The following is a 27302-nucleotide window of genomic DNA, read 5'->3' on the forward strand; positions in this document are numbered from 1 at the left end:
GGGATGACATCCAGAGGGACCTAATCAGGCTGAAGAGGTGGGTCTGTTCAAAGCTCATGAAGTTCAACAAGGCCAAGTGCAAGGTCCTGCACATGGATCAGAGCAATCCCAAACAAAGGTACAGGCTGGGCAGAGAATGCATTGAGAGGTGCCCCGGAAAGAAACACAGATGTTGGTGGGCAAGAAGCTCAACATGACCTGGCTACATGCACTTGCAGCCCAGAAGGCCAAATGTGTCCTAGGCTACACAGAAAGTAGCACAGGCAGCAGGGCAAGGGAGTGGATTCCCCTCCTTTGCTCCATGAGACATCACCTGGACTATTGTGTCTTACTCTGTGGTCCCCAATGTGAGATGGACACAAACCTGCTGCAGAGAGTCCAGAGAAAGGCAAGGAAGATGATCAGAGGGCTGAGACATCTCTACCGTGAAGACAGGTTGAGAGAGTTGGGGCTGTTCAGTCTGGAGGTTTATTTAATACTAAAGAAACATTTGATTAAAAATAATGAGGGGAAATTTCTTAACCTCGCAAAAAATCACAAGACAAAAAAAGTCTTGTTTCCAACATACTATGCCTCACGATGTTCCTCTAAAGTGCAATGAACAACTCTAGTGTGTACAACTACAGTGCAACAATGCATTGCCCCTGTAAAATAAAAAACCTGGAGCCTTTACTGTGTTGTCATATTAATTCACTACTTCTTGGTCCTGTTTCTGTTAAAACAAAAGTAGGTGTAGCAGGACATAAAAATTTGGCATCTTGAGAGAAGTACTTTTTGCATCTTGGCAAAGTAGTCTTTTAAGCTCAAGCATAGTATGATAACTCAAACAATTCAATTACTTTATTTTCAAATCTCTGCATACCTGAAATTGGTGTATGCTATCTATTACAATAAAAGGTCTCTGATCATGCATTGCCATGTACAACTGATCAAAATAGGGAAACAGAAATGCAGCCAGGACAGGGAATGTTATGAGGCACTGGCTGCTTTTTTGGCTGTCTCAATAGAGGCTGTGGCAAACCAGACACTGCACTAATATAAATGAAGAGCAAATCTGATGCTGCCAAAGCAGATCCCTTCAGGTGTCCTGCTCAAAGCACGGCTGGTCCAAGCAGTGGATCGAATATAGGAATAGAAGGGACATATGCTTGCTAACAACTTCAATATGACTGTCCATATGGTAGCAGTTGGTGAATCAGAACTACAATCTCACTGAAAATAATTGTGTATCAGTACTAAATATGAGAGAGCTAATCATAGTCTGAAGAAAATTAATAAGGGAATCATATGTACACTGCTATGTCTAGAGAGTTGAGGCTTTGCTCTCTGATCTTTAGGTTTGAAGTTATGAGAAGACCAGGTTTTGTGACCTTTCTTTTCAGCTTTTTCTTGTCCTTTATAGGGATATGCAGTATCTATTATGCAAATAGACTTTTTTCAATGTCCAAAGAACAGCCTGTGGTTAATGCCTGTTATTTTTATCTCACACTAATGCACTGTGAAAAAGCATAGTTATGCAAAAAAAAAAAAAAAATTCAATGATAAATGTAATAATTTATTTAGCAGCTGGAAATCTATTGAAAATGGACACACACTTGGAATAATTGCCTGAGAGAACAAGTAAGAATGCACAGTGGACTCAAAATATCCATTGTTTTTTCATCCTCAATTTCCTTCCATTTCTAAGAGCACTGTAGTGAGTGCACTGTAGAATCTTTTGGAACTAACATGAAGTACTGGAGTCCTTCAGCTTATGCTCAGACATGGCATACATCTGAGTTTGTGTGTGCCTGTGAGGGTCTTATTCTGCTGGAAATCAAGTGCAAGGAGCTGAGCACTAACAAAGCAGGCTGAACTAGTTAAAGGAGTCACAGTGCTAGAAAGGAACAATGTAACTACTTCGGGTTGCACTGCAATTCTTTCTCTTACCCTTCTTCCACATTTCTGTCTATTTAAACAGTAAGCACTGCATAGTAAGGATCTGTGTTAGATTTTTATTCTCTAACATCTCAGAAATGATCTGCCACATCTCAGAAATGCTTTCCACAACAAACTAACTGGCCTTGTGGAACCCTTTTGGGATAAAACTTCCCATGTTTTCTTGCTACTATTTTTATATAATAATTCATGGGTAGAAATTGGGTGTCACTTCTACATGACTCAGTTGAAAAGCCTGTCCTACTGAATTCTTCTCCTGCAATAAGACCCCATGAGTAGGAGGAATCCTTTGTCCCAGGTCTTCCCATTCTTTTACCTCAGCTTAGACATTCCTCAGGTCTTAGCTCTCCTCATGAAGCCTATATAAAAGCGAGGAATTATCTATCTAACAACAGTTTGAACCTTTTCTTATCTTCTTTGGAAATTTGGATAAGACCATAAAGCAGCAATAAGCATTGGAATCAATAAGAAGGAGTCATTGGAAGGAACCTGATACTTGGTGAATAAGGAATTAGTTGTATAGCTGCATCCAGACAGTAGTGGTCAATGTCTCAATGCCAGGATGGAGATCAGTGATGAGTGGTGTCTCCCAAGGATCTATATTAGGACCCATACTCCATACTTCTGAGTCAGTGACATTTACAATTGGATGGAGTGCACCCTCAGCAAGTTTGCAGACAACACACTGAGTGGTGCAGTTAACTTGAGGGATGGGATGGGATGCCATCCAAAGGGACCTGGATAAGCTCAAGAAGTGAGTCCATGTGAAACTCATGAGGTCCAGTAAGGTCAAGTGAAAAGTCCTGCATCTGGGCTGGGACAATCTCTGGAATCAATAAAGGCTGAGGGATTACTGGATTGAGTCCTGCTGAGAAGGACTTGGGGGTACTGGTGGATGAAAATAAAATGGTAATGAGCCAGCGATGTCTGCTTGCAGCCCAGAAAACAAACTGTACTTAGGGCTACGCAAAAAGTAGTGTGGCCAGCAGGTTGAGGGAGATGATTTTTACCCCTACTCAGCTCTGATGAGATTTCATGTGAAGTACTGCATCTACCTCTGGAGTCCTCAGCACATGAAAGACATGGAGGTGTTGAAGAGAGTCCAGAGGAGTGCCATAAAAATAATCAGAGGGATAGAATACTTTTCTTATGAGAAAAGACTGAGGATGTTTGGGTTGTGGAGAAAACTTCTCCTTGCAGTTTTTCAATACTGAAAGGGTGTTTATAAGAAAGACGAGAACAGTCTTTTTAGGCCTGTAGTAAAAGGAAAAAGGATAATGGTTTTAAACTAAAAGAGAGTCGATTCAGACTAGATATAAGGGAGATATTTTCTGCAGTGAGGGTGGTAAAACACTGGAAAAGGTTATCCAGAGAGGCAGTAGAGGCCCCACTCCTGCTAACATTCAAGGTCAGTTTGGATGGTGCTCTGAGCAACCTGATAGAGTTGATGATGTCTCTGCTCATTGCAGGAGGTTGGACTAGATGGCCTTAAGGGTCCCTGCCAACCCAAAATATTCTATGATTCTATGATCTGTTACAGCATAGCCATACGATGTTACACACCATGGAGAAACAGGTAGGAATCTGGGAGCTCAGAAAGGCTAGGCAAAATGTCTAAGAAAAGATAAGATAAATGACCAAAACTTTGAAATATTGATACTCCTAGTCTACAAAGTAAAAACTCTCAGCAAGGCCCAGAGACTCTGCAAATGCTGATTAAGAAAGGAAGTGACTTGGGACTTTGTCTTCAGCATCAAGTGCAAACAATGCCTTGGCCAGAGCTGTGTTTGCTTCCTCTGGAATTAGTTTGTACTAACTGTACCTTGTCAAGAGAGGAGCTGCCATCCTTAAAGTAATGGAAAACAAGATAAACAACTGCACAAATCAGCACGGTGCTGATGTTTGAGCTGATACTATTTTATGATGACTCAATGCACTCATCTAAAGTAAATAATAAAAGAAAGTGGAAATGGGCATGAAAGGAATGTTGCCCAGCATGTCTCTTTTGAGTTCACTAGGAAAATTACTGGATCCATGCTGCACCATTTTATCATCCTAGATCATCTGCCACTAAAAGCATTTCGCATACTTCCTACTAGTAGATCCTGTTTGTACCAAAGTCAGTGAGAGAATTCTTAATTATTTCTATAGTGTTATTATATCCTCCACATAATGTTAGGAAAAATAGAAGCATAATCTCTAATTTTTGTGATACGCATTTTCACCTAATCATTGTATATGCCTTGGAATTATTTTTTTATATATTGTAATAACAGAACATTTGAATGAAGAAATCTTTGAGAAAATTACTGCTTTCCAGAGTACTCAAAGCTACCTACCAGCTCATTAGATCATGAAAACTTCAAATACTGCTCTATGTTTAGACATGACTACTGGCCAGACAAGCCACCCCTGCAGGAGGTAATTAACAATCTTGGCAGATAAGATCTACTCTAAATCTAGGCTGTATTGTGTTTGGTGGCTCTCTGCCAGGACTCAGTAACTTTCTAAAAGGGGTCTTTCTCCAGTCACCATGTGCTGGGCTGTCAGTATGATCATCCAAATGGAACTGAAACAGTCCTAAGCATATTTTCTTTGTCTTGGAGAAAAAGCTAGCAAATCAAATGGAGTGGAAGGTAGAGCAGTCCTAAGTGACATGAAAACATACAAGGAGAGGCTGCTGTAAGACATACCCAGTCTCTTAAAAAATAAATGGATACTTGACATTTTTTTTTCTATCTTGAGTTACACAAATAAATGTTTTACAAGAATGCAAATAGTACCTCATGTTTGCCTTGGAGTTTTTTTCAAGTACATGATCTCCATTTTTAATATAAGTGTTATTTAAGCGAAGTTTCTATTTGGTGGCATGAAGACCGTTTTCACTCCAGTTGAATGAAAATAGTAATATGGCTTCAGTTACTGCTTTGTTATATCATCTTTGATCTTTATGATTTGGATAGGAGTTTAATGATTTAAAGCAGTTTAGTAAGAATCTGAAGGACACTAAAATTCAGAACTTTAGGAATCTTCATTAGATAGAAAATCCCTACTTGCTTGTGTTAGTTTCCATGCAACATCTCTTCTTGGGCATACATCAAACACTGTAATATAGGAAAATATATGTGATACTGAGATTTTAAAGAAAATATGTTTGACTTTCAGTTTGTCTTTTTGCCAAAAAGGTGCTGCAAAATGTCAATGTGTGCCAGTCTTGTTTCATATAAAACTGTTGTTAAGATCACATTCCTGCACTTCAGAGCCCTCAGATTGGTGAAAGCTGTAGTGGTATGACCTCAGACAGAGAAATAAGACTATCTGAATATAGTGACAAATGTTATACCATTTTGGTATTTCCAGTCTAGGCATAAATTTTCACTGAAAAAACCAGTTCCACAGTCTTAACCACACATCCTTGTTACCACTTTGTGACAATAGTAGTGGTTCTGGGGACACGTGACTAACTGGAGCAAGGAACTGATTGGTGTTTTCAGGACATCTGTCTATCAATGAAAACTTCTTTTTCCCTCATACGTTTTCAGGCAACTCCATCTGTTACAAGCACTAATACCAAAACAGGGATAAGCCAAGAATTTAGAACCTGTGTCAAACTGGGGATCAAATAATTTAAAGTAATTGTGATAGAACCATACCTTTGGTTGCCACTTTGATTGGATCTCTAGTACTCTTTTCCTCTTGAAAAAGCTCTTCTCCAAGTGTTTCTTTCTTTTTTATATAATCCTGGTGCCCCTGGAGCCTTACAATAGAGGAACAAGAGCCATCTACTGAGTACCTGGTAGGTGCTACCTGTCTCTTATTTCCTGGTTTCACATGAACCCTTTTCTCTGTTTCTTTCAGCCTCCTTGCTAGAAGAAAGAAAAACTGCAGCCTCTCTGTTTGCCCAGCTGCTGTCAGTCCCAGCTCATTAGCTGGTGACTTCTCTCCACAGTGACTCTGTCTGTGCTGGACTAGCATTACACAGCACAGTTCACATAACTGTTACAGCGCTGTTTCACATTTCCCAAATAGGACACTAAATCCCACATGTTCTTTAAACTGGGGATCTGACAAAGCACAGGCACCCACATTTATCAACACAGCTGACTTCAGAAATTCCTGAGCTGCAGCATCCTGAAGGCTGGAAGGTGAACCAGGGAAGGATTACCATGTGCCACCTTACTCTTCAATTCTTGTCTGGTCCGTTGGGTTGGATATTTGATATGCCCTCTTACAGCACTTCTAGTGTTCTCTAGCTGAATAGCACCCCATAAAATCTGTATGGGGTGCTATTGTAAGTCCCAGGAACCTGAAGGAATCATCAGCATCAATGCCTACAGCATGCACATTTTGTCTGTGAAGTCTTAATCTAGACCACAGCACAGATTAAAAATGCCAACTACATGATGTTGGAACCCAGAGCACAGGGAATATTTCTCTGCCTGTCCTGAGAAGTCCTGACCCCCAGGGGAACACTGCTTTTAACCTTTGTCCATGGAGAAAGCTTCTAAGACTTTGGGATGAATTGGAATCTTCGAGTGTGTGAAATAGATAGTAGTATAGTTTATCACAGGGTGAAAAATTTAGAGTTTTGTACAGAGGTAGATAGGAGACAAGATGGAGGATTTTTGGCATTGTCTGATCTCCTTCTTGTTCTTCATCTGCTCCATCTTCTGCAGTGTTGGGAGCACAGGGAGATTGGTTAGAAAGAACCGTAATGCAGATATTGCATGGAGAGAAAAATTATTAGTTATTGGTAGAAAGGTAAAAATAAAGTACGTTCTGAGAGTTAATTGGACAAAATAGCTGTAAAAGACCTTGAATCGGTGTGTCTTGTGACTGGTGCCTTCTCTTTGTACGCTGAGTCTGAGATGCAGACAGCCTGCTGAACTTCTGATAAGAGAAAAATAAACAGCAACCTGAAGACAGAAAAATCAAGAGTCCTGTCCATCTCTCATTCCTGGCACAGAACTTTTTAGGGGTCTCCCCATCAGGGGGACCCACGAGGGAGATTTTAACAAAACGACAATGAAGTGATTTTCAAAGAAGCTATAGTTCCCATCTTTTTGTTGTTAAGAGGAGGATGCTTCTCCATCCATAGACAGATAAGCCTGAAAAGGAGCTAGCAAAGGCAAAGCGACCTTCAGAGCTTGCTTAAATTCATGGTGCAGGACTCTTCTTCACTGTAAACTTTGAAAGAAAAAGCTGAGGGGAACTGTATCAACACAGTTTGAAAAGGCATAAAGGCCATTTGGCCATGCATAGGGCCCTGAGAAGCAGATGCACCCTTCCTAAGCATGCCCTGCTGAAGCAGACAAGTGGCTCAACCACCAGGTCCGCCCTGAAAGAGAAGAAATCTTCATTGTTTCTGTTGATACAGTGCCACCACGTACCAAATACTGCAAAATTAACAAAGACTGCCTTGTCAAGGGCAAGGGCTTGAACGGAGTGAGCCCTGGCTGTGGGCTCTGTTCCCTGACTTGTGGGCTCTTTGTCAGGGACTGTTTAATCCAAAATTTACACTTACATGCATGCAGCCTGCTGTCACACCTGATGGGTCCTTCTGTGCTGCCCCAAGCGAGAGAGGGGCAGGTCTCCACCACGGGCTTCTACAGACTAACTAAATTCACCTCAGTTATTTTTCAGTACTTCGGTTAATGAGCAGCCCCGTGCCGCGGGGCACATGGCCCTTCCTGCCAGGCAGGACTGACGGCAGGCTTTGCGCCTGCGATGCCCGCGGCGGGTCGCGCTGCCGGCTCCGGGACAGCAGGTGAAGGGGGCGGCGGAAAACAGAGGAGAGGGAGAGCAAAGGGCACGGCAGGGAGAAAAGCTGTGCCCCGTCCCCGGTCTGAAGCGCCGAGAGGAGGCGCAGGGGGAGCGGGCGCGGGGCAGGGCGTGCCGGGGCAGGGCGGTGCCCGGGCAGGGGCGGCCGCTGCCCTCAGCCCCCGGCCCAGCTCGGCCCGGCCGGCGGGGCCCGGAAGGCGCCGCGCTCCCTCACGGCCGCTGAGTGGCGGCGGCGCGTCACGTGCGCGCGGCCGGGCCGGGCCGTGCCGGGCGGGCGGGGAGGCGGCGGCGGTGGCGGCCGTGCCCGGGTGCGGTGCGACATGTCCCACCAGACCGGCATCCAAGGTACCCGCGGGGCTCCCCGCGCCTCCGCTCCGCGGTGCCCGTTGCTCCTCATGACAGCCGGCCCCGTCTCCGCCGTGGCCCTGCTAGCCGGGCGGGAAGCGGGCGGAGCGCCTTTCTCCGCGGGTCGGGGCGCGGCGCGGGGGCAGGCGGCCGCGGCGGGCGCTTAGCGGGCCGTTCCCGGCGGGATTTTTCCCACTGCTGCGCTCTTTGTTTGCTGCCGGAGGAGCCCGTTCTTTGCGCCGCGGGCTGGCGAGGGGGTGAGCGAGCGGGGGAACTGCTGCTGGTTTCGTCCCCGGCGGCCACGGCTCCTCGGCTCGAACCCACAGCTCCGTTCCCAGTCAGGCGGAGCATGCAGGGTTTATCGGCCCGGCGAAGCGCGCCCGTCCGCTCCGGAGAGGCAGGGAACCCGCCCGAGGAAAATGTTCGCTGCAGAGCCCCATGAATGACAGGCACGGCCCGCCTGGGCTCAGGTAGTTCCCCCAGTGCAGGTTTCCCTGCGGCAGCGGAGTCAGCGTCCAGCCGCGGGCTGTCGCCTGCTCGGGGTCGCCGCACCGAGTTTGGGATGGGTTGGACAGCCCGGGATATGCCGGGGGCCGCTGCTGGTTCCCGTGGTGCGATAGCCCTGGGGAGGAGCAGGAGCCCTGGCGTACGAGAGTCCACTATAAAGCTCATCACTGGGGGCCACAAAGGGGGAAAGTATGTGGGAACCTTTTTTTCCCGTGTTTCCAGGCCTTGTACAGTGCGAGGAGCAATTAGAAGGAGACAGCGTATTGTTTCGCAGTATTAGCGGGTTCCTCTGAATCACAGAATTGCTAAACAGGGATTATATAGCAGGATTATGGAGGGGTCGGGTTTTACTGTCTGGATTTCTGCAATCTGCGTGTTCGGTGACTAGCACCATGTACTTTGCCTGCTCTCCGGTATTTATTGTTGAAGGTGACTTTTGTCCCAGCCACGGCAGCCCTTAGCTGCTCTTCTATGCCCTTTTTTGTCCATTGGCTGCGTGTGGTTTGCACCCTTTTCCCTCTCTTCTTTTCCTTCCTTTGCATGCCAATCTTTGGTCTTTTTGCAGCTTCTTGTTTTAAGTTCTTCAGCCGTTCTCAGGCTAGAGGTGCACCTGGAATGATTTTTTTTTTCTTTTCCCAATCTGGGGAAACCTGTTAGTAAATCGTAATCCCTTGTTCTCCAGGCGATGCAGGCAGGGAGGAGCAGAATAATACTCTGTTGCTTACGGTAAGCAAAAGAGTGGCTAATCCTCTTCTGCAGCTCTGCTTCGTGTCTGAGAATCATTTGTCCTCTGAGGAAAGCTGTAGAGAGAGAGCTCGGCAGCTTTCCTTCGGGAACCTGCCTCAGCAGGCACTAATCAGGAGTCCTGTTTGCAGCAAAGCATCAGCCTCTGCCATTTGGAAGAGGAATAGCTCTACTTGGGCCATTGCTGGCTTTAGCTACAAACAGGCTACTGTCACTTTTAAACAATTACAAGATTTGGCAGCATGGGCTGCTTTTTTCTGGAAACAGAAATGAAGTCATGGGCACAGTGATATGTACCAGGCAGTTGCTAAAAGGACTGGACGTTTTAAACAGGCCAGTGCAGATAAATACTGTAGGAAGTTACAGAATGCAGTAACTGAAGGGAAATACAATTGAATGGGTTTACAGTCTTCTAAATAATTTTAATATAATGTTCCCTGCAAAATAGTTGTGAAATAAGCCGAGATTTTGATTCTGTGGCCCTCTGCTATGCAGAAAGTTTAAGAAGAAAATAATATCACTGTTGGGAATTTAACAACCTTCATGATGAGCAAAACCCATAGGTCATTTGATAGTGAGCTGGTTTCACAAGTGCCTCAAAATATTTTTTCAGGAAAATGTCACAGTTCTGGAATTGGTGTAGAGGCTGCTGTATTTTGTTCTTGTTTTCGTGTGCAATGTTGTAATGAGAAAATAAGGAACAAAAGGATAATAGACAAGAAGAGGACAAAGAATGTTTTGGGGGGCAACGAAAAGTCTAGGAAACGGCACAATGTTTGGTTGCTCAATGGAATGGTGAGGACTAGCAGAGATGACTAGAAAAGCTGTCAGAAAATTACTGTGGGGGTCTGCACTGGGGAAGATGACAGCTGGGATGAAACTGGGCTTGAACTGGAAACCCACTGCAGTTGTTTGTTTAACACGTCCTTTTAACATGCCATTTTGGACTCTCAGGATGGGGCTAGCACCACTTGGATGAACATAAATGTAAAATGTTTTGAGTATGGGCAGTAATGTTGCTGGATCCCATCTGTTCACTTGGCCTCAACCTGAATATAAACAATCCATTTATTTGTTTCCTGGTGTGATGTTTGTTTTGCTGGTGCTATGCTCTGTCCTATGGGATTACTTAAAGGACCAGCTTGCAATAAATGTTTATCAGTAAATCCTTGCAATTCTCTTTCTCTGGTATAATTAAACTGATTTGCAGTTGGATTATTTAGCAGGGCAGTTGAGATAAGAATGGTCTTCATGCGAGTCAAGAGCAGTTCTTCAGTGTGCTTATGGAATTGAGTCTGTCATGATGGTGGTATAGTGTCAATGTGATTTGCAAACATGTAAAAATATTTTAGTTACTTTGTAAATTCACTATAAAGCTATCATGCTACAGTAGGTTGGGGCTTGAACAATGTTGTCAACCATAGAAGGAGATAAGGCGGTATGAAACATGAGCAATGAGGGGCAGCTTTCACTGGTACTCTGCAGAGAGGTGCTCTCAGGAAAGACCATCACTTCAGCCAGACAAGCTCTAACATTTTCCTGGCAGGCGTATAGTTTCTGTCTGAAAGTTTGTGCTAAGCCTACAGACTTGGTGAAGCTGTGGTAATTTGAGATGCGTCATATTTTTATTGTGTTGCTGTGTTAACTCTGAAACATGAGATTGATGATGTCACCTGTAGTTTTCACAATGTTGAAGATCATTTGGTATGCTAGAAAGCAGGGCTGTTTTGTAATTTTGCCTTTCATCTTTGTGTGGTATGCTGATGGTTGGAACAGTGTGCAGCCTAGCAGCAGCATCACTCCTGGGTTTGTTTTGCTGTCCAACTTTGCAGCAAAGGGCCAGTTGTACATTTTTTCCACTGTTGTTCTTACCCTCATGAATATTCTTTGTCCTAGGGAAGTGAAATGTGTTAATTTGATTGCTTTTATTTTCTCTTTTTCAGCTAGTGGAAGTGTTAAAGACATCTTTGTTGGAGCCAGAAATGGACAATACAGGCTTTTAAAAATAGTCATTGACAATGGTTAGTCAAATTTTATTATTTTTTTCCTAGTTCTTTTAGCTATTTTCCTAGTTGTTTTAATGACTTACACGTACAGTTGTTTAAAAAGCAGAACTCTGCCAAACTTAATGTTACTAAGGTTTTTCATATACAGAAGGTAAAATTTAAATTTTCATGATCCTAAGCTTTTTTACTACAATGCTATTGTATTTTTGCATTTGAATTTTTCTCCCAAATGTAATTTTATATTTTACTGAGAACTGCTCTGTATTTTCTATAGATAGTATAAATAAGCTTATTCTTATCTCTTACTAAAGAAAGAGTAGAGGAAATTGAAATTTCCACACTTGTGTAGCATTTGGACTCTGTTTACTTTCACTAGACAGGGAGCTATTCTTACATAACAACCAGTCACCTTAGATGTAGAACTGTAAATTTTATACTGATGTATCCTGGTTAAAAAGGCAGATAAAAGTGCTGCATGTAGAAAGTCCTGCCAAAGGAGATGTTTAAGTGGTAATCTGGTGGTAAAACATAGAAAATATCTTTATAAATCTGTGACTTTATTTAAATTTTCAAAATTAAAGCTGTTTCTTAAATCTCAACATATATGTATAAATAGAAAATGACAGTTTTGATCAGAACTGGAGTTTGATTTTTGAACTTCTTGGCAGGGGATGTAGGCTGCAAACATTGAAAGACAGACTATATAATTACTTTTATTTTCTTTAATAGAAATGTTGGTTGGTTGTTTAAGATATTTCCTGGTTTAGTCCATCTTTTCAAGCATGTCAGTTGTCCACTTTGAAGGCGTTTGTTTTAGACTTCATTCATTTACAGTACACTAAAAATCTGTTAGCTGGAGAAATTTACATGTACGCACATACACAGATACACTTTCATTGGTAGGTAAATAACCTACTGTTAACCTTCCTTGTGTTTGCTTTTCTTAGGAAGTCTTCTGATATTTTAAGATAGGTTTCTTTAAGGCTGTGGGAGTAGTAAGATTACAGGCAGGACTTTGTGATAGTCTGAGTAGCACAAAGTAAATGCTGACAAACCATTGTTTTGGGTTTTTTTTTCCCATTAACCAAGGCAAAACAATATGCTTTTGTGTATATGCTACTTTACAATATGAAGTGAAGCCTAGAAATAAGATACAAATTTAATACTTCCCCTATTTTTTCATTTCCTATTTTTGTGTGTATGTACTCATGTGTATAAACATATATATAGATCAAAAACATATAGGTATATGCATTTCATCTCCATAAGAAGCAGAATCCAGTCTTTGATAGTATTTTCTGCAGTTCAAAAAGAAACCTGTAAAACTCCCAGTATACTGGAAGAAGAGCAGTTCCTCATCTGTCTTCAGGAGCTTTAAGGAACAGATAATAGCCAACAGATAAAATTCAAATCGTGTTTTGCTAATCTGAGTTAATAAGAAAAGAGATTTGCTGCTGGGCATGAAGTTCCTCTGGCTGTATCTTAAATCCAAGTGGGTATAAATCCACTTAGAGTTCAGAATTGGCAAGTACATTCTGAATACCCTTGGTTTAACTGTACAACTTCAGGTAGTTCAGGTACTTTGTGTCTAATTCAAAGAAGGGCCAGACACCCTTGCCCTGAGCTGTCCATGTTCTGTGAGTTACTGTAGTGGAATGCTTTGCTTGAAGTTTTGCTGTAGAGGCATTTGTGTGCTGTTGTACTTTTGTACAATGAAGTTTTGTAAGACCTAGGCTCCCAAAAGTTGATTTGTATACTAGCTACTATGATGGTCTTCAAACTGCTGCAGGACCCCATTTAAACAAGGTATTTCTATTCCATTTGTGTGGGCTAGTATCTCTTGGGAGGCTGTTAAATGTTTTGTAAGACAGTATGCTAATATTTCCTTTGGAAACAGAGATGTGATGTATAAATAAGAGAAAAATCTTGTTGCTACAGCTGTTCACATAATTAAATACCATTGAAGTATTCTATACAGACTTAAACCAATTATACATAATAAACAACTTCAGTCATTTAAAGAGACCATAGCTGTGAAGCTGTATTAGAAAGAGGTTTATCTACTTACATAGACAATCAGTGATTAGTGCAAGCATATTCATTCCAAACTCTTTTCACTGTATAACTGGGTTATTGAGTCCTTACAATGAATACAAACAGTAATACATTATACCAAGAGCAATATAATTATAAATCTAAAATTGGAAAGTTTACTCTTATTTATACCTAAGTATTCCAAATTAAAAATAAACTTAGTGTTAGAACACAGTTCTTATTTCCCTTCTGTGTATGTTATGGTAGAAAAACTAAAATCAGTAGTATTGCTTCAGATCAAAGAACTTGATGACAGCCAGCTCGTTACTTCTCTACTATCAGAATTTTGGTTAAAGTAAGTTAGGGTTTGAACATACACAGCTTTTGTAGGAGTTCACCTACTTTTACACTGCCTGTTCTTGTCTTCCATTGTTCTGGGCATAATTATGAACAATTAAGTGTCCAATTAACTTCTTATTGTAATTATTAATTTTGACAGATGCTATTAACTGTATAGTTGCTAACCTGTAGCTTTGGTTATTGGTTTTAGAGCAGCTTGTTGTGGGATCCTCTAGACAGCCAGTTGGATCATGGGAAAAGGATTATGATTCCTTTGTCCTTCCTCTTCTTGAAGACAAGCAACCATGTTACATATTGTACAGATTAGATTCACAGAATGCTCAAGGATATGAATGGATCTTCATTGCATGGTCACCTGATCACTCTCCTGTAAGTAACAGTCATCAGAGGCTTCATGTTAAGGATTTTTCAACAGTACCGTTTGATCTGAATCTGAGATATGAAGGAAAAGGATCTGAGGAATGAAGCATTCCCCAACCTCATCCTACATTCCGAGAAGAAAACAGCTAGGAAGATGTTTTTTAAAGATGATTAAAGAGCAAATCAGTAGGTCTAGATGGAGTACAGCTGATCCTATGTATTTTTAGCCTGACTGGTGGACACAATACAGTTTTTTTGCCCTGTTTGTCTGTCTTACTGTCAGGATTTCAGAAAATTTATGGAAAGATATAGGAGAGAAATCTTAATGGGTGCTCATATAGAGAAGAATTACAGTGTGAGCTCAAGCTGTTTATTCTGTTTGGCTTGCTGGCTGCCCAGCTGGCACTCGTGGCTATGTGGTGTGCCACAGAATACACTCCTTCTAGTGCTTTGAGAGCATGGGAGAGGACCGAGGTCAGAATTAAGGATTTCTAGGAGAAACTAGGATACCAGTTCTGGGAATGTGGGATAAGGGAAGGCAGAAAGCAAAGCTTTTCCAGTATTCCTACTGCTTTCACTAGCAGTTAGAAAATAATAAGAAATCAAAGTTGATGTGCATAGAGATGATTATGTGGAAAAGGTGAAGTATTGTGGAGAGGATAACATGATGGTGAAATAAAGTGGGAAGGTGGGACTGCTGAAAGAGGAGTAAGTGACTATGTGAGACAGCAAGTTAATAGGGAGCAAACATAATTTTTCCACTCTGTAGTTGAACCATAACTATCTGAAGTCACTATCAAATCAAAAGTAATAATGAGTTAGTTCTGTTGCATCAATTAGTACACAGACAAGGTGACAAAAGATTCAAACAATTGTGTTTCTTCCCATTTAAAATTACTAACCATTATGTTGATTTTTTTTTTTTCCTATTTAAAGAAAAGCTCATACTCCTAAGGCTGCAATTCAGTTTTGAAGTTACTTTGATAATAAGACATAGTATCATGACCTTGTGAGTTTAATAATATGAGTAAGTATCATGATTCAGAGCTCTACTAGTTTAATAGTGCAGTTTCAGCACTTGAAATACTTGGTTCAAGAAAGTATTGTTTGGTGATGGACTTGGTACACCAACATGCTGGATTCTCTGTGTGCAGCAAAATTTTAAAAAAGAACCAAACCAAAAAGCTACTGTTCTATTTTATGCTAGGTTCGTCAAAAAATGTTGTATGCAGCAACCCGAGCAACACTTAAGAAAGAGTTTGGAGGTGGCCATATTAAGGATGAAGTATTTGGAACAGTACAGGTATGTTTTTCTTTTCAAGGTCGGGACACTGACTTTAAATACTGAATATAGTAGCTGGTGTTATTGGATGAATGTGGGTTGCTTATGGTCTTTTTGGATTAAAGAAAAAAAGAGTTCAAAGCTATGTGTGTTATTCCAGTGTTAGAGTGTGTTTAAGCTCACTCAAACAAGTTAATCGTCAGGCTTAGAAGTCCTTGCTTCTAATCGTTATGAAAACTAAATAACCTAAGAATAATAGGCATATCTCTAATCTCATTGCATGAGCATGAGTTCTTTAATGGAATGGAAGGAGTTGGAGGTTTGAGGAAGAATAGAGGATATTGTAGTAGGGAAAAAAGCTGTGAAAGAGCTGTTGTGGTGGACTAATAATTCTGTTGCTCACTGAGTAAATAATTTGTTACATTTATCATTAACCTGTCATGGAGGCTTCATTATTCTATCAAACATATGGAGAGGCTGTATTCTAGGGGAGTAGATAACTGATGTGCTAAGGGGGTTTACTGGTAGGGATCCTGTTATTTTTTTCTTGTCTGTTCAATCAACCAGTCTTTTACTGCCACTTGCACCAAACCATTAGCAGTCTATGTAATATATAGAATTTGTGTCTACCCCTACAAGTCTGAGCTTCCATCTCAGTTTTGAGGAGGAAGCATTAGATCTGTCTTACTGTTATTTCAGAATGGGCCTGGGGCACATGGAAGATGACATGGATATAACTCACTTTTCCTAGGCTCATTATGTTACAGCTTATATATCTCTAAAATGCTGGTTTCAGTGTCTTTATAAACTTCTTAATTGTTGCTGGTCTTTAATGTTCATCTGTGTGAAAATCACAGCTTCTTCAAGGTGTTCAATTTGCTGATCTCACCAGGATGTTGATCATCAGTGTCCAGTGGGTTACTTTGTCTTAATTTTGTTAAACCTAAGGATGGTTTGGTTGTAACAAGCACTGTTACTGTGGTGGAACCCTACTATTATCCCACCTGCTAATTCATATGTATTAAGCTGGGTACCTCTGGGCTTCTGAAATAAGACATAATGGAATATTGCAGTATTGAAATAAAAGAAACATAACTGTATGGAAGGCAACTGATTTTTGCAATGTTCCATAGAAAATCATTGAAGAAAAGTTTCTAAAATTCTAAAAAAACCCTGATAAATATTGATATTGTGCTTTCAGGATGATGTTTCACTGAATGGATATAAAAAATATTTGATATCACAATCCTCCCCTGCACCTTTGACTGCAGCAGAAGAGGAACTTCGACAAATTAAGATTAATGAGGTACCTAAAATGTCTTCAAGAATGTGTGGGAAATGGTGCAGAATTCCAAATGTATTGTAGGGAAATGTCTTTCTAGGGCAAAAAAAGGCAGAACAGAAAATGGAAAGTTTCAGAAAGTGTGAGTGGATGAGCATATAAATGTACTTCTCAATGGGTTGAAACTACAGGGGGATGGTGGCTGGAATTGAAGTGGCATGAGAGATCTCACGGTGTTTGAGAGGCCTAGTGTCTGAATCAGAGGCCTGGCAAATGCAGAGTCTAATTGTTGCAAGTTCAGCTTTTAGTATCACTGGATGTCCTTCTTTGTGAAGGGTGACCAGGCGCTGGCACTGGTTGCCCAGGGAGGTTATGGGGTCTCCATCCTGGAGATATTTAAAAGATGTTTGGACAGACAACTGGGTAGCTGGCTCTAGGTGGCTCTGATTGAACAGTCTTGTTGGACAAGGTGATGTCTTTCCAACCTCAGTCATTGTCCACATGCGATTGCCTGCATTTCCCATGGTGGCAGAAATTGTAGAGAAAACACAGAATAGCAATTATTGCAGTGAGTGATTGCCAGGAGAATTTCAGCTGCCTTATTCTTAGAGGAAAGGTGCATAGTTTCTGGTACCAGTGCATATGTCTTTAAGACTGAGAAGAAGGGAAGAGGATTCCAATAAAAATAAAACAGAAATCCAAACCAAATAGCTGATCACTTTAAAAGACTGATTCGCTTATGCTAAAACACTTTTTAGAAAAATCTCTATCCTAAGAGAGAGCCTTTAAGCAGAAAAATGGATGATTGCCAGATAACTAGTGACTGAAAGTTTCAGAGGATTCTTTTTATCACATTTTTCCTTCATTTGAACACTGTTTATGTCAGATGTATATTAAAATAGGTCATGTGCTGAACTTATTTGTTCTTTAGACTTGTATGTTTGAGCTGTGGTACATGTGTTTGAAGTATGATTTATTTCTGCAGCTGGATACCATTGTGTTAAATTCAGTTGTGTATCTTTTCTTTTCAGTCTACCGTGCTTTTGCTGCAACTTTATTGTTTATTGACTTTTTTTCCCAGTGGTGTCTTTTGTTAGTTTTCATGTCTGATTTCCACAATTCAATGCAGAAATCATTAAATACTGCATTTTACTTCATCAGCTTTAAAAAAATAAAACAGTAATGAATGTAAAACTTCTGGATTGGGATTGGTGATCACTTCTAGTATTAGTGTATGTACTGTGTACAATGCGTTTAGAAGGCGATTCATACAAACCAAGTCTTCATGTGTTCTGAAATTTCAGCAGCAATACCTTTGCTTTTCAGGGACACATAAATTATATATTGCTGCCATTTTTGCTTTGTTTGAAACATCTCACAATACATTAACTTATGTCATTTTTCTCTTCATTGTTTGCACCGTTACAAAGCCTGTCATTAGACTTAGAAAACAAAAAGCTTTCTGATTTTAAAAAGTTTTCCATATGTATATTCTTTCCTAATTACCCTAAGAAATATTTTACTGGGCCAGATCAAAGGATCACCTAGTCTGTTGTCAAGTCCTTGAGGGAACAACAGAAATTTAGGAAGGATGTAGGAGCAGGGCAAGAAGGCCATAATTACCTTAAATGCTCTTCTGTTGCTTCAACCTTTGCAGGTAGGGAGCTTCCTGTGCAACAGATGACATCTTACTATATTGTTCTTCTTAATGGGATTTTCATCCATCATCCATCTAGTCTTGTCATTTCTATAAATCCACAGAAAGGTTTTGTCGGCCACAGGTCCTGTGGCAGCATATTCTACAGCTTGACAAAATACTTTGTAAAGAGCCATTGACTGCTCTGTAGAATCTCTGGTTTATTCTGATACCCCTACAGATAGTATGGTGAAGGCAAAAAAGAGTCATTCAGTCAATCCTCAGTTTCCTTCTCCCCTTAGATAAAGCCCTCTGTATTCCAGAATGCCAAACATGTCCTGGGCTGCATCAACAGCAGTGTGGCCAGCATGTAAAGAGAGGTGATCCTCTCCCTCTGCTCAGCTTTGGTGAGATCCCCCTGGAACTCTGCATCCAGCTCTGCGGTACTCAGCATAGGAAGGACATGGACCTGTTAGAGTGGGTCCAGGAGGGGGCCACAAAAATGATCATAGGGCTGGAACATATTCCCTGTGAGAAAGGGCTGAGAGAGTTGGGGTTGTTAGGACTGGAGCAGAGAAGGCTTTAGGAAAATCTTAGTGGCCTTTCAGCACTTAAAGGGGGCTTGTAAAAAATAAGGGGACAGATTTTTTAGCGGGGCCTGTTGCAATAGAACAAGGGAGAATGGTTTTAAACTAAAACAGGGTAGGTTAGATTAGCTATGAACAAGAATTTGTTTTATGGTGTGATGAATTACTGGAAGAGTTTGCTGAGAGAGGTGGTAGATGCCCCATCCCTAGAAACATTCAAGGCCAGGTTGGATGGGGCTCTGAGCTACCTGATCTGTTTGAAGATGTTACTGCTTTCTGTGGGGGGGTTGGACTGGATCACCTTTGGAGGACCCTTCCAGCCACAATTGTGCCATGATTCTCTATCCATGGACCTCTGTTGTATTCCTTATCAGTTATCTCTTCCAGGCTGACAATTACTAATCTGGGTAGTTCTTCCTCCTAAACAAAGCACTCCATACTTCTGATCCTTTTGCTTTTCTCTGCAGTTTTTCCAGTTCTGCTATGTAATTTATGAGATGGAGGGATGGGGAAGCCAGATCTGCATGTGGTATTCAAGATGCAGGCATGTTACTGATATCTACAGTGCGTAATAACGTGGTCTGTTCTCTACTCTTTTTTCTAACAATTTGTAACATTTCATTTGTGGATGGGGAGTGTTCAGATTTTTTTTTTTTGCCTTGGGGTTATTTTCAGATTTAGTCGGAATGAGATGCATGGTCTTGCTCCTGAATGGTAGTAGCCACATCAAGCCAGTCACCATACAAGTAGAAAAAGAGGGTTTTTTTCCTCCTGCATACATTTACATTTATTCACAGGAAATTTCATCTGCCATTTTATCCAGCACTCAGCAGCCATTATTAACTAATCTTAGCAGTGTGAATTTAAATATTCTTAAGTGACTTAGGTGGTTCTGTTAATTTTCCTAGATCTGGAGTTACACTGGGTTACTCTCTTCCCTTGTCTATCTCCACACTTCACAGCTTGTTTTTAAGTTTGGAGTACTTATTTTCTACCTGTATTCTAATATGGATTGTAGACTACGGTATTTTATGATGGTTTATTATTTTTGTGATGCCTATTTTACATTTGTCAGTCAGGCTTTTATGCAGACTTAGATTTTGCAAAACATTTTTTCTATAACCTTGTTCATAAATTTATCAATCCTTGTGCAAAGTAAGCTCCCCACCTGCTTTCTTTTCCTCTTTCCTTGTTGCTGACAAGCTTTTCTTGAAAATGTGAAGTACAAGTATGTGTTGCCACAAGTGTTTGTTTTTAATTTTTTTATCAGTTTGTTTCATATCTTAATAGCATCTCTTTTTAATAAAGCTGCACATCTTCTAGTTGATAGATCTAGGGTAGGAAAGGTCCACAGTTTCCATTTGGTACACTTTTTTTACTTTTGCAGCTTCATAACCAATGTTAAATGTAATTGTGAAACTTTAAAAGTAAGTAACTATATTAAAAAAGCAGTATTTAGACAATAAACTAAGACTGAAGAAGACTGGAGGCCAGAGCTCGTTTTAAGAGAAACTGAATGAATACTAAGATAAACATAAATTCTTGAATATCAGCTTTAAAAATAACTGTTCTCTCAAATAATTTGACACTAATATAACTGGATTATGAATAACTGTCCAGCTTGTCCTGGATTTTTTTTATTTTTTTTTTTTACTTTGTGGTAGACCGTCTGGAAATAAAAAATTAGGATTTTGTTTGTTATTTTGTTTGCTTTGGTTTTGGTAGAGGCTATTTGTGGGAGTATGTTGAAGCAGGAGGGAGAGTAGAAGCTTTACTTTTCCTTCTAGAATATCAGTTTGTCTCTTAATTTCTCTCTTCCTTCAAAAATTTCAACTCCCTAGAAATCATGTCTTTGTTTTGATCTAAAATTTTTTAAGCTATAACGAAGTTTATAGGGAATATTTTCAGTTTAAAATATAACACAACATATGAAAGTCAAGATTTTTTTTTCCTGGATTATTGTTGTCTTTGTAACAGATTTTAACTTAGAACTTCTTCACTGACACTTGAACCAGTTTTCCCTCTGATGACTTTGTTGCTCTCCTAAGCAGAACAGAGCATGTTTCAGAGATAAGAAATTTTGCAGGCTACCAAACAAACATGACCTGTAAATTAAAAAATGCAAATCTTTTGTATATGGGGATGATTTCTTGGGGTGGTTTATTCTTGTAATAGCTACTGCTAACTCTGTGTGTAACCATATGAAATGCATTGTCAGTCATTGTATGAAACAAAATAAATGCCTGCAGAGGTTTCTTTTAACAACTCAGCTGACTTGTGTTCCAGGTACAGGCGGATGTTGGTGTAGATACCAAGCATCAAACACTGCAAGGAGTAGCATTCCCCATTGCTAAAGATGCTATTCAGGCTCTGGAGAAACTGAAAAATAAGAAACTCAATTATGTACAACTGGCAAGTATAAAATACTTTAACTATTTTTTAATAATGAGTATAAAATAGATTACCCACATATTAAATAAAATGTGTTGATGTAGTATGCTGACAAATTACTATTTTGAATTAGATTAATCCAAACTTTATTCCATCCTGTCATGTTCTCTGGTTTGTTTTTTGTGTATTAACTATATTCATGTTTGCTTTGTTTACAGCAAATTGATATGAAAAATGAAACTATTATTTTGGCCAACACACTTGATACTGAACTTAAGGACTTGCCAAAAAGAGTTCCAAAGGATGCTGCACGTTACCACTTTTTCCTGTATAAGCACACACATGAAGGAGACTATTTGGAATCCATAAGTATGAGAAAATTTCTCAATATGAAATGTCACTGGCTTGTTTCAAATTCCTTAGGAATTTTGAGTCAGATCATGTGTCAGCATGATCATAAATTTCAGAGTCATTTGGTTGTGAAACTGTGAACTTGCGAATGAGAGCTCTTATGTGAGCTATCCCTTTTGATTATGAGCACCCATAAATGTGAAAACATACAGATACTGACCGTTCTCTTATCTGCTGTTTGAAATGAAACACTTGCTGAAGCAAAAAAGCTCCAGAACAGCACTACACATTTTGCTTTCAGATTGCATAGTTGATTTCCATTGCCTCTTTGCTACAAATGGTTTTATGATACAACTTTTGATGGAGTGTATTTATGGTCTGATTTGTGTCATTGTTTTCTTTTCCTGCAGTTTTCATCTACTCTATGCCAGGGTATACCTGTAGTATACGAGAACGAATGCTCTACTCTAGTTGCAAAAGTCCACTGTTAGAAATTGTAGAAACACAGTTGTGGATGCAGATAGTTAGAAAGGTAAGTGCAGGGGGTGTATGGGTATTTTCTCCATACCTGTCTTCCCTTCTTAATTAAAATCTATAATTGTCTCTGTCACCACCTTGTCCAAACAATGACAAGTGTAATTTAGTTTGTCCTGAACAGGAAATAATTGTTGATGGAGCTAGAGGATCAAAGTTAAGTCATGGAAATTTTACTGTGTTTCATAATTTCTACCCTTATATCTTGAACAAATATATCCTTGTGCATCAAGGAAGTATTTGAGAGTACTTTGAAGGACTTTATAGAATTAACATGATTTCTTACTGAAAGTTGTGTCGTATTTTGGACCACGGCATATTGCTGTTGTTAAACACTAAATTCCTTTAAGCCATAGTTACGTAGAGATTTTCAAAATCATTTCAAGCTGCAGTTCTGAAAATTAGAACTGCTATCTTAGGAGTCCTTGATGGGGCAAACAAGTATTTGCAAATAAGCTGATCTTTTCACACTGTATAGATTTTACTGCAATGCAAAAAGTTGCTTCTCACCTCCCAGAGACCACAGAAATGGTCCACTTGTTACCTATGGATATGTTTTTAACACTTTTGTGGAAGCTTAGTTTCTGTAGAGATTATGTTTACCTTAAAAATAGCAGAATTAATACTAACTATTTTTAGTAAGATGACAACGAATTAACTAGATTTTTGCTATGTGTATTTGTATGTAATTATTTTTCTGAAATTGCCTTTCTGCAACAAAACTAAAGCACCATGTGACTCCTGAAAATTCCTGCAGACTGAAATTTCTGAAGCATGTCCTTGTAACAGCAAAACTGAGGCTGACAAGTCTTTCAAGTGTTATGGTTGGCAGGGCATGAAGTGCTGAATGCTCAGCAGAGCAAGGCCATAGCATTTCTCTGAATTCTAAATTCCTGCAATTTAAAACAGGGGAGTTTGGCTTGAGAGCAGTATTTTCTTTCTGTTTGGTTTCATATATCTAGATTTTGAAAACTAAAACACTCCCCTCCATTCTGTTCATTATTTTAGCTTTTTCTTGCTAAACACTTGAGTACTTGCTGAGTGGCAGTAGCCAGCTAATAACATAAGCTTCTTTATACACCTCCCCCTCTTTCTCAAGAGATAACAATATGCATCCACATTGCTTAATTAGTGTTTAAAACATGTTATAATGAACAATTTTGATTCTTCAAATGTGTAAATACTTAAAATGAGTAAATAAGTAACATAGAATGTGTTCTCCTAGTTAGTGTTAACAGGTACACTGTGCCAAAGCTTGTGACCAAAAGAAGTCCTTAGCATATGTACTGTTTAGTGTGTGCTTACATTTCAGGAAACTAATTAAGTCACACTTAATAGTGTAAGAGTATAGGGGAGTTTCAGGAAAACTATCCAAGATTTCTCAGGGCATTAGGCACAAGTTGGAGAACTTTTCATGCTTGACTTTGAACATTATTGCACATATGGTTTTAATATAGTATTGAGTTTCAGCAAAGTTTCTAAATGTTTTTGACTTTGAGTATGATTTTTTTTCTGCCAGATTGAAATAGATAATGGTGATGAGTTAACTGCTGACTTTCTTTATGAAGAAGTACATCCAAAACAACATGCTTACAAACAGAGTTTTGCTAAACCAAAAGGTCCTGCAGGGAAGAGAGGAATACGAAGACTGATCAGAGGTCCAGCAGAGACTGAAACACCAAGTGATTAGAAACTGTGTTTGTATTTGTTTAAGTGTTAAAGTAAGAAGTGGAATTCTGGCTTTTGGTAATGAACTGAAATCATTCCATTCATAGATGCTAGGGATAAAAAAAAGCTCTTTGTACTCTTCTCTTTTCTGACCTGAACACTTTTTATATTGTTACATGATTATATTTGTTGACCATGTTTTATGACATATAGAAGAGATAATTATTTTGAAGCTAGAAGAAAAAAAACTAAGATAGTACCCCTTTATTTTAATTTAGAAGCCATTATTAATAGCTGTACATGTGATCATAAACTTTGCAGACATAAGACTATGAAGCCCATGTATTCTGTCAGTAAGTCACAGCTGTATTCTTATGCATAGCCTATTAAACCTCTAAGACTTTCCATGTGAGAAGAGATGAAGGACTAGTGTTGTCCCAATTAAAACTTTATTTTTCCTTGTAGCACTTAAGGACAATAGTAAAATAAAAGGTTGTCTTTGGATTTGACAGGATGCATTGCTGGATTTTGTTGGTTTGTTTGGTTGGTTTTTTCCTTGTAATGGAAAATATAAACTAAAATCAGTTATCATTCAATTAATATAAGCATTCAGGAATAGATGGACATTTTCTGAGGCAAAGACTTGGTCATCTCAAATTTATAACTAATTTAATGAATTATCTTTTAATGAAATCTGACATAAAACAATAGCTTTTCCAGACTTCTGTATCACTCATAAGTGTTACATATTAGGTACTGAATGACCAAGTATAAAAGGAGATTAAATGTCAATGAGTTAGTATATTCAATAGATTATGGAGCTGCTTTCAGAGCAATATGTCTAAAGTAATTAATTATCTATGCAGTTGGATCTAAAAATGTGTAAGTTCAGTAAAAAGGAAGCAGTCTTGCTTCATAACAGTGAGGTCCTACTGTGTTTGTACTATCAACTGCAATTTTTACTTTCAAGATATTCTGAAAATTACTTTTTCTAAATGTTTGAACTTCAGTGTAACTTAAATCTATAATTTAAGTCCAACTAGGTCTTGAATAACTGCTGGCAGCAAGCCCCTAGTTAGGATTTTGATGATTTTTTCCTCCATTCTTCCCTTCTTCAAAATACTTAAATCAGTCAGAATAGTCTAAACTTGATTAAACTGTAAGTAATGTGTTTAACAGGAAAAGGAAAAGTAGATTATTTTAATAAGTGCATTAAAGGGGAATTAGATGTGGAAGTCAAGTATTGGATGACCTTAAATATTTAAAACTGTGTGATGAAGCAAATACTTGTGAATAGATTATATTCCCAGTGAGGACTTGCTTTTTAGTGTCTTTTATGTGACCTTTGTGGTTTTTGAGTTTTGTTGGTTTTGTTTTTTTTAAAGCTACACGGGAGTTGCCAGCTTTGGTTTATTGGGTATTATCGTAGCTGCTGGATATACTCATTATAGAGCTGAATGGTATGTTTACCTGGTGGAAGATGGATTTAAGGTTTGTAGGGGATAATGTTTTGACACTAGTAGTTCCTGACGAAAAATTGTTTTATCTATTATTTAGTTTGGCTATACTAGCTTACTGTTGACATCTGAGATTGCACTATATAATGTGAAGGTTGCAATAGTTGGTATTACCATGGGGTTTTTATATGCAGCAGAAATTTTACACTTCAGCTTTTTTTTCATTTAATTTTACACACTACATCAGTCCAATTCAATAGCTCTTGATCCTCAGCTAATCTCCTGCTTGCTCTTGTGTTCTTTTCCTGTCTCTTGCCTTCTGTACTATGTCAGGCAAATTTAATTGTTTTTTAAATATGCTTATTGAGTGTGCAGCTCATTGTACACTGTTATTAAATGTATTTTTAGGTTAACTCAAATATTTGCAACACACCTAATTCACTTTGGAATTTTTGTTGTGGTTTGGTTTTAAGGACTGTAGCATTGAAAAATTACTGCTAGAGGGTTGTTTGAATTTAGTATTCCTGCCCTTGTGCCAGCCATAGCAAGAGTGCACACACTTTCTTGAGCCAGTAAAGAGGTTCAGCTTTTTAAGACTAAATATTTTAAATAATGAACAGCTTGACCTGATAGAGTTGTGTGGATGTTGTGGGGGTTTTGTTGGATGTTTGTTTTGGGGCTTTTTTCACTGTTGCTTTTTGGTTTTGTTTTTGGTTTTTTGTGCAATCCTGCCCTAGGTAGATGAGGATAGGAGATGGAAAACTTAATCTGGAGGAGGATGAGAGCTGGTTAAATGATTATGCAAGAGCATTTATGATGAGCTGCTTTAGAGTTCAGCCCAAACCAGACATTGTAAATTTCCCTACGTGAAAATAGTCTATGTGATGTATACACCCAGCCCAGACAGGAGTCAGTCACATCCTGAGCACGTCTCCTTCTCTTTTCCCAAAAAGAGAATTATATGAAGTCTTGCACTGCTGGCTGCTTCTCCAGGCCTCTTGTAGCTATTCTCCTAACAGCAATAAGAAGTATCTTATTGTAAGTTCTTTTTGTACAATCTATCACGTTTACATCTACATAGTTGCCTCCACTTCTGTTCATGAATGTTCAGAACCAGGGCAAAACGTGGGCGTTTTTGTAATCAAAGTTGCTCCATTAACTGTCTCTGGTCATTAAATAATTGAAAGTGTCCATTCAAATTGTTGGCCTTCATAAAGCCCAAAAGCAATGCAGCTGCTTGCAGTTAACTCACAAGCTATTAAATAGTTAATTAACAGGACAGGTAATTATTTAGTAAATGGTTATGTTGCAACTTAAGGAGATCTTGATCTTTTAAAACACTCCTATCAACGGTTAAACTAATCAAGGTAAAAATTGCTCTGTTGCTCAGATTGACATTGTAAATAAAAAAAATTGTTTATCAGTGTGTTTAAGTATTCAATGAAAGCCACCTTCAGATGATAAAATTAACTAAGTTTACCTTATCTATTTTGTAATTTACTTTATAAATAAAGATTGATGCTTTAGCTTGGTGTTGTCTGAATCATTTCATAGTCTCTTTAATGGAGATATATTTTCTAAAATCAGAATGTGTAAAAGGCAGTTCTCACGGGACTAGAAAGTGACTGTGGGGTGTAAGAAGGGAGGTGAGCAGAAAGAATTCCTGGTTTTTGCTATTAGACAAAAATCTCTATGTTAGAAACAGCTACTTTCTCATTGTTTTATGGGAGCAGCACCAAGGGCTCCATAGCAGAATCCAAGGGTGTTCTCCTGAGGTTTTTGTACTTCCAGTAATATGCCCTTTCAAAAATTTCTTCTGTCCTTTTAAAATGCTGAGGTAGTTGACTGAACAGTTGATTGAACAGTTCTGTCTGTTCTTACTTGATCAGCATGAACTACTATACTATACTATACTACTGGATTTCTCTCAGCTCCAGTTCTATGAAACCAGATCATCCCAAGTATCTTGAACAACTCAAGTTACTGATCTATATCCTAGAAAGCCTTATTATAGTAACTAAAACAAACAAGTACACTAG

General features: G+C 39.2%; 1 protein-coding gene across 2 annotated transcripts; it reads left to right on the top strand.

Annotated features, from left to right (window-relative positions):
* The first annotated feature begins 7983 nt into the window (after window positions 1–7983).
* On the top strand, window positions 7984–26789 carry TWF1 (twinfilin actin binding protein 1). 2 transcript variants are annotated; one of them, XM_066550369.1, is made up of 9 exons: window positions 7984–8064; window positions 11259–11336; window positions 13906–14084; window positions 15283–15378; window positions 16559–16663; window positions 21149–21274; window positions 21472–21622; window positions 22015–22136; window positions 23658–26789. In XM_066550369.1, the coding sequence occupies exons 1-9, from the start codon at window positions 8040–8042 to the stop codon at window positions 23826–23828; spliced, it is 1053 nt and encodes a 350-aa protein (XP_066406466.1). In that variant the 5' UTR covers window positions 7984–8039; the 3' UTR covers window positions 23829–26789. The 2 variants fall into 2 exon arrangements, with proteins under 2 accessions (XP_066406466.1, XP_066406467.1); XM_066550370.1 differs by lacking the exon at window positions 7984–8064 and having other exon boundaries at window positions 13911–14084.
* Window positions 26790–27302: the final 513 nt, after the last annotated feature.

Source organism: Molothrus aeneus, chromosome 5, assembly GCF_037042795.1.
Source record: "Molothrus aeneus isolate 106 chromosome 5, BPBGC_Maene_1.0, whole genome shotgun sequence".
Classification (NCBI taxonomy): Eukaryota; Metazoa; Chordata; class Aves; order Passeriformes; family Icteridae; genus Molothrus; species Molothrus aeneus.